Source organism: Quercus robur, chromosome 8, assembly GCF_932294415.1.
Source record: "Quercus robur chromosome 8, dhQueRobu3.1, whole genome shotgun sequence".
Lineage (NCBI taxonomy): Eukaryota > Viridiplantae > Streptophyta > Magnoliopsida > Fagales > Fagaceae > Quercus > Quercus robur.
The window spans coordinates 12,557,159-12,565,126 of record NC_065541.1 but is presented as its reverse complement, the minus strand read 5'-3'; the positions used below and the strand labels follow the sequence as shown (position 1 = coordinate 12,565,126).

General features: G+C 35.0%; 1 protein-coding gene across 1 annotated transcript; it reads right to left on the bottom strand.

Annotated features, from left to right (window-relative positions):
- Window positions 1-3,448: 3,448 nt before the first annotated feature.
- LOC126694641 (protein FATTY ACID EXPORT 5-like) lies at window positions 3,449-6,978 on the bottom strand. Its single transcript, XM_050391016.1, has 3 exons — window positions 6,683-6,978; window positions 5,045-5,132; window positions 3,449-3,711 (listed from the first exon to the last, which is right to left on the bottom strand). Exons 1-3 carry the CDS (start codon window positions 6,879-6,881, stop codon window positions 3,639-3,641), a joined length of 360 nt encoding a protein of 119 aa, XP_050246973.1. The 5' UTR covers window positions 6,882-6,978; the 3' UTR covers window positions 3,449-3,638.
- Window positions 6,979-7,968: the final 990 nt, after the last annotated feature.

Below are 7,968 nucleotides of genomic sequence, written 5' to 3'. Positions count from 1 at the left end.
CATGATCATCAAGGGAAGTAAATCCTAGATTTTCGTCAAATAGGTTATGAACATCAAGAAAATCTACAATAAACAATGGTACTGGTTAAGAGTCCATTGGACAAACACTTGCTACAGCTACAAAAGCAATTGATTACTGCTATACTTCAGCTACACAACTAAGGCTAGGATTTTGAAGATCGATTTCTTTCAAAATTTGAACATGTAGAAGTAAGACAAGAGCTATTGAAACAGGTCCATCTTTTAGTCTTGTCTTGTCTCCTATGTGCATGTAGGACAATTAGAAGTAAGACGAGCTGCTGGAACAAAAGAAAAAAATAAATTAGGTGTGTAAGAGAGAAAAATGAGTCAAGCGTGTAGGGAAGTAATGAGCTGGGTCAATATATGGGTCATGATCATCAATGGAAGTAAATTTGGGATTATCATTAAACAAGTCATGAACATCAAGAAAATCTACAATAAACAGTGGTAGTAGTTGAGAGTCCATTGGACAAAGACTTGCTACAGCTACTACAGCAATTGATTACTGCTACACTTCAGCTACACTGCTACAGTTAGGCTTTTGAAGATTGAGTTCTTTAAAAATTTGAACATGTAGAAGTAAAACAAGAGCAACTGAAATATGTCAATCTTTTAGTCTTGTCTTGACTCCCATGTGCGTGTAGGACAATTAGAAGTAAGACCAGAGCTACTGGAACAAAAGAAAAAAATAAATCAAGTGTGTAAGTGAGAAAAATGAGTCAGGCATGTAGGGAAGTAATGAGCTAGACCAATATATGGGTCATGATCATCAAGGGATGTAAATCTTGGATTTTCATCCAACAGGTCTTGAACATCAAAAAAATCTACAATAAACAGTGGTAGTGTTGAGACTTTGTTAGGTTCTAAGACTTTAGAATCTAATGTATTAGAACTTCAATTTGTATTGTGTTGGTAAACCATGATCAAAACATAGAGTCTAGGTTTAGGCTTGCTCAAAGTGTGTTTACTTGTAAAATTGGAATCGAGTGATTGCAAAAATTATTGGACTTAATCTGCAAGGATCAATCGATCGAACCATGTGCAGATTTATTTTTCTTCAAAAATTCCAATTCAGCCCAAGCCTGTTTGACGTGTAGGGTTTTGTGTTTTACTTCAAGTATAAAAGGAAAAACCCTAACTACATTTTAGAGGTCTTTTTGGTGAGTTGTGAGTTGAATCTTTTGTGAGATCTAGAGGTGTTTACCTTCATACACACACTTAAGGTTGTCAAGATCAAGATTCATGTCAAGAACTTGATGATCTCTTTAGTTGCTGCATAAAGAACTTTAAAGAAGATCTGAAACCTTTTGAGTGGAGTCTCAAAGTCACAAGTAGGAGAACTTGTGGTTGCAATGGATCAAAAAAAGTAGTTCGTGGACTTAGAGCTGTCACGTGGTCGTGGTAGTAAGTTTTCTACTCGAGGTAGCAATAGGATGTTAGTGGTCTAAGTTCTATTGTACAAACTTCAATTCTTTCATAATGAATCTGTTTTACCTTGAGGATGGTTAGGTTAAATCCTCTCCAGGTTTTTTACCCGTTAGGTTTTCCTGGGTTATCATATCGTTATATTCTTTATATTTCCGCATTATTTACATGATATGATTTTATTGTGTTAGCCTAAAACTGAATAATTTATCTAAATAATCTCTTGGCTAAATAACTAGGTTAAACAACTTGTGTTAAAAGGTCTAAAAACGTACAGACTCCATTGGACAGAGACTTGCTACAGCTACAGCAGCAATTGATTTCTGCTACACTTCATGTCTGTTTGGGAATAACTTATTTAGCTGAAACTGAAAACTTTTTGCTGAAAGTATTATAGATAAAGCTAAAAGATAATTGAAATAATACAGTGAAGCTCATAAATAGTACCAAAATGTGCAATGAGACTTTTAAATAGTAGCAAAAATAAGCTGAATAGTAAAAAAAACTGGTTTTTTAAGCAATTCCAAATGCACACTTCAACTACACTACTACGGCTAGGCTTTTCATAAGTCCAAGTGTTGTACTTTGTAATGATAAAGTTTTTTTTTTTTTTTTTTTTTTTTTTGGCTCCATCACATGTTCAGTCCAACAAAAGATCACATTTTACTCGTTACTCGAGCTTATAGAGCTCGAGTTTCATATTACAAGGTAACCAATTTTCATAAACCCTATGTCATCTTTTTTAATTAAAATAGTCCATGTCAGTAGGTGCCACCGTGGCATATTTTTATAGAACTCAAGTTATATGTCAAATTCGAGTTTCAAAAAGGTGATAAATTGCTAAATATTTCGCAAACAATAGTAGAACACCAATTATTTCTGCCAAAAGTGGTATTTGGCCATTTTGGCCGCTTGTTAGCAATCTACCTCAACACGATAGATCAATGAGGGCATTTGAAACAAGCTCATTAAGGATAACATATACATATCATACTTTTAAAGACGTTAAGGAAGTCTAAGCAAAACTCCAAAAGCTTGATTCCATGGGGAACACAGAAAAAAGGGATCCCTACCATCCCATTCGTGTTGTAAAGTTTCGATGGCAATGGAAACAAGCTTATTCAAATTTCATAACATTGGAAGTGGGACCCATGCATCTTGGGGAGCAAGCATTTCTCCCCAAACCAATAATCAGAGGAGCATTTCCTACCGTGGCAACGGACACAGTAAGGAAATTGAGAAGCCAAAGCATGCATGGAAAAAGCAAACACATCTGTGCACTTAGATGCGCCAAATTTAGTGACAAAAGCCTTTCAGAGTTCCTAAAAATAGAGAACTCAATAGCTAAAATCCCTGAAGTTACTAAAGTTGGAACGATGGACACCACCCTTTAGAAAACCAGATCAAGCTGAACGCGGATGTGACAGTTAAGAAAGATTGATGCTGCCTAACAGTTTTCATGTTAGCGAGTGGCAAAAATGTTTGAAGCTTGAAGGCTTGGACAAGAATCATTTAGGCCTTGTGATGTCATAGTAGCGGAAGAGCTTGCATCAGCGTGGGTAGTATATCTCGTTTTCCATGAAGGGTAGAGATGCAGCTTTGGGGTCTGATTCATCTTCAAAAGAGGATAGCTTGGTGTTGTCCATGCAACCATAGTTGAAGATATGAGAATACTTTTTTAGGAATTTTGCTATGAGCTATTTAATTGGTGTTGAGAATTCATTACACAATTGCTCACAAACTCAATCAATAGGATATGGGAATTAGGTTCTTAGGAGCTCTACATCCATAATCCATCTAAATTTCTTGCTTCTTTTGTTAGAGCTCTGACGGCTGACTCTTGTGATGTTTCCTTTGGTTCTATATATGATTATCTTTTAAGGAAAATATAATCACAGGTCAGGCTTTCCTTCTTTTTGGTCTACAACTCTATCAACTTATTAAAAGAAAAGAAAAGAATGAATGAAAGAAGAGGTTTAGAGGGAGAAAAAAGAGGGTAACAAGCACAAGCTTGGCCTGAAAGCAGGTCTCATTCAATTTCTAGGACCAAATCCATCTTTTGTTTCATACACAACCAGTAGCTAGCAATACAGCATAGATAAAAATCTATGAACAACCCGTAGAAGCATATAGATATGTGTGATCCATACAGCTCTGAAAAGTGAAATATTAGAAAGAAATCCTCTACACCATTAATCGGCCTTGGCTGGGATATGGTTGCCACCAGTTGCAATTTTGTACAGATAAAATGCAGTCATGATAGCACTGCAAGAAAAGCCAAATGGCAAGCATGTTAGCTGGGAGATTCAAATATATGTTGTATTGACAAGGAAAATCCAGGTAACTATATATCTATCAGGAACTCTTGTAAAAACTAAAATTTATCTAAATTGGTATTTCCCCCCTCAAAAATGGGATGGAGAGTAAGATACTAAGATCATCAGTTGAATACTACAATCAACTAACCAGAAGACTACATTACAGCTGGACAAAGATACATTCACCTTTAGAGATATAACATTTGACCAGTAGATGTTCGCAAGAGCTTTCAAGAAGAAGCACAGTTTAATTTGATGAATGTAAACTGAACTCACCACCAATAAGCAGCAGTTTTCATTTTCCATCGAATCTTGTCAAGTTTTTCCTAAAAGACAAGGGTGGCTCCTAGATCATCATTTTCATGACACTAACTTATCCATGTCACATTCTAACATCTCATTTCAACTATCTCGACTCCTCAGAAGATACAAGGACACATGCAAAAATATCATGTGCTCCAAAAAGAAACTTACAACGGTTGCCTGGCACACAGGAACATTAATAAAAATTGCAAAATATCTAATAAGCCTCAACTTGTACTCTAGAGTACAAAATAACTTATTCAATTAAAACTAAAAGATTTTTTTTTAGTCATTCAAGACAATTTGCATGTTCAGAAAATGAGGGAGTCATGATTACAAATCATTGGCAATGACTGACTTTCAGCATCCTCATTTCAAATGGAACATCAGACCCAAACTAATAACCACAAGAGCATGAATGCTCGTGGGATTTCAGATGTCCCCTACTTGCATGCACAACCCTTACTGAAACCAGCAAAGAGGTAATGATTAATGACTCGATAATAATAACTGTAATCCCCTATATGCAGAACCATATTATCAATAATTCTAATTAGTAAGCAAAGCAGACACACCCAATGGGTCTTGAACCCACATCCAAACTTCGGTCCCCTTTTTAAGGGGAAAGTAAGTGATACTGAAGCTAGAGTTCATTTGCTTCACAACCTGAACCACATTGCCATGCTAGAAAGGGAAGAATATGATATGACGGACATGGCAATGGGATTAACTTGTGAAAAGAGTAAATTTCATCTTTCATTGAATACATGCAAGATATTCATATGAAAATTTAAATATATATAAAATAAAATAAAAAGGCAAACCAAATGCAAGAGATAGTAATAAATGAATTTTGGTGCATAAAAGCAGCATATGATACTCATCATGTAGATGCTACATTAAGTTTCCACTAGTAGCGATATATTTAAAGTATGAAAAGCACAAATACTTAAAAGCAGAATTAATCCTCAACTTACCTGATACCAGCAACAACACCAGCTGGCATGATCTTAGAGGTTTGCATATAGCGCTGTGCCATGACCCATGTGAGTGCAGCTGCACAACCTGTTTTAGGGGCACATATCAGATCAAAATGGCTATTGGTTTTAGGTGAAGGATACAGCAAGCACAAAATCAGATTTGAAGAGGTTAGAAAAAGTAAAAGAAAACCACAGATAGAATGGAAGTGTGTTTTTCTTTTCTGGTTTGTCTTCTACTAATATCAGTTCAAATAAATTTAAAGGAAAAGAAAATAAAGGAATTGTGGTTTATTTTTGGTTTTTCTAATAAAATCAGCTCCAGTAAAATCTGTTTTTGTGCATATGCACACATATATCATTTTACAAATCTTCCTCTCTTGAAATCGCTTTTTTTTTTTAATAATAATTTAAAAAAAAAAAATAGATTGTTGGAAAACAGGAATTACAAAATGTAAACAACAACAACCATAATATTTCTCGATAATCTAAACAAATCAGCTATTTTGCAACTTCACATTGCATTATAAGCTGATGGCTTGTCAAAAATCACAAAGTGAGGCCGTTACCAGAAGCCACCTTCGCTTTTTAATTGGTAAGTTATACATGCACCCAATGGGTTTTGAACCCACAATCTCACCCTCCACTCTTATGCAAGGAGGAAGTACCATTTCAACTAGAGCTCATTGGCACTAGAAGCCATCCATTATAATAATGAACATGATCCTTTGTGATTACGTAGCTACATATACTTTAACCCTGAGGAAAAGAAAAAGACCAGAGGCTTGCAAAGGAAAAACAAATTTCCTTTAAGCAGCCTATTACCAAGCTTAAGCCTACTTTCTTACGCTCTCTATTTTCTTGAATTCCTCTAAATTAGTAAATTTCCTTTTTTTCCCCCCCAAAATTTCGATGATTCTCTACATTTCCAGGTTGTGCTTAGTTGGGACAAAAGTGTGCTTCTACAGTGGCCTCCCCCTTGGAGACTTTTAAATTAATTTAAACATTTAAAAAAAAAAAAAAGATCTCTCTCTCTCTCTCTCTCTCTCTCTCTCTCTCATTGTACTCCATCATAGCCAAAATAATTAAAAGCACCAAATGTTACAACAATTTTGAACAGACGAAAATTGAAGTCTCCTAAAAATCAAAGTCTCCGAACTATACAGTAGTACAGAGCTTCAATTAAGACCAGAACATTTTAAAAACAAGATATTTAGGAAACCAAATAAGAACCCCAACACCAAACAAGAAGAAGAAAACAAAAAATCAGATTTCCTACACAGCTACCAAACCACAAACAACACAAAACAAAACAAAAGCATAATCCCAAATAAACATAGACCCAGATCAGACTTTTTCTCTACATTGACCTTCCACAACCTCACCATAAGAATAACATCTTGGAGTCACTCACAAATAGAAAAATTTTAGGAAACAAAGACCTTGCAATTCCCCAAGAGCTCAATCCTAAATAAAACATTAGATCAGACTTTGTCTCTAAATCTACCTTACACAATCTTACTACAACTATTACATCGTACACCCATTAACAAAAACAACTTCATTTTCTTAACAAACAAAAAACACAGAACTTGCAACAACATAAAGAAACCAAATCCAAAAAAAGAAAAAGCGTACCAGTCTCAATGACGAAAGCGAGGTACGAGTTCTTCCTCTTCTTGAAAGCGTCAAGGCTGAGATACCCAGCAAGAATGAGCACCAATCCAATGCCCACACCTCCACCCAAAGAAGCTGTGCTCCCTTTCTTCATATACCCAACAACTCCTCCTACAATCAGAACCAGCCCGTACGGGATCGTGAAGCAGAAATCGTGCATTTTTTCCAACTGCTCGGGAAAATTCTTCGGAGTCCTGGAAAATTTGAGCTCAACAAAAGTCTTTTTTTTTTGGTCAGTATTTCACAGATCAAAATAGAAAAGTTCTGGGCTTTATTCTGTTTTGGTTGCGTTTGGACTTTTTTGTGGCGCGTGGAATAGTCTTCTTTTCCACGATACAGGCAGGGGTACGAGTACGACGTCGTATTTCGTCATTTTCGCGTGGCGGACACAAGTACAACGGTATCAACCCATAATCGTGCGCGCGTGGTGTTTGTTCAGTTATTCAAATGATTCTTTTAAGTTTTGATACAAGATTCTTAACCCAGACAATATTATTTAGGATAGGAAATTTTTTTTTTTTTGGGCAATTATAAACAGTTTAGAAAAAAAAAAAAAAAAAGACAATACATGTGCACTATAATTAAATAACATTTTTTTTGCTATTTAAAATATTAGAAATTCAAAAAAAAAAAAAAAACTATGAATGAATACAAAATAAATCTATTAATAAATTTATTTATAACATGATTTTTTTTATTTTCTTGAGAGAGAGAGTTTTAACACATAGCGTCCGCTCCTAATAATAGTTTTTAATCATCAGACCAAGACACCAATTAGTTGTTGGTGTAGGCGGAAATTGAATCTTAGATCATTTATTCAACTATCAGAGACTTTACTAGTTGAGCTAGCTAAAACCCACACATGATATCCCATTTGTTCTATAACAAATTCAAAAAAATTTCATACCATGGATCTCAAATCCATACACGAAGTAAACTTTACGTTTAGCTCTCAATATAAGCATATCCAATAATTGCTACAATCATGAAATCTAAAATTACTAGTTTCCTTTACCATATTTTTCATTACTCAAGAGGTTAGTGTTCTTGTGTATGAATGGTGAATCCATTCTTGGCAAAAGGTAATGTCTTAGATGAAGAATTCTTGATTAGGAAAGGTCCAAGGTTTTGTTCATTTGTGGATCATAATCTTTATTAGTGGTCTCTATGTGAATGCATGCAACTCCTTCATTGTTAGGTTCCTCTGATTATGTGAAAGGGCAAAGATAAATATTATAACAGTTTGA

What these genes read in the sequence shown, in the direction of transcription:
- LOC126694641 (XM_050391016.1), bottom strand. Translation starts at nt 6,881, where the DNA reads ATGCACGATTTCTGCTTCACGATCCCGTACGGGCTGGTTCTGATTGTA. An exon ending in CGCTTTCGTCATTGAGACTG is followed by an intron (nt 5,133 to 6,682) that starts GTACGCTTTTTC and finishes CCCCTAAAACAG; the next exon opens with GTTGTGCAGCTGCACTCACA. An exon ending in GGTGTTGTTGCTGGTATCAG is followed by an intron (nt 3,712 to 5,044) that starts GTAAGTTGAGGA and finishes CTTTTCTTGCAG; the next exon opens with TGCTATCATGACTGCATTTT.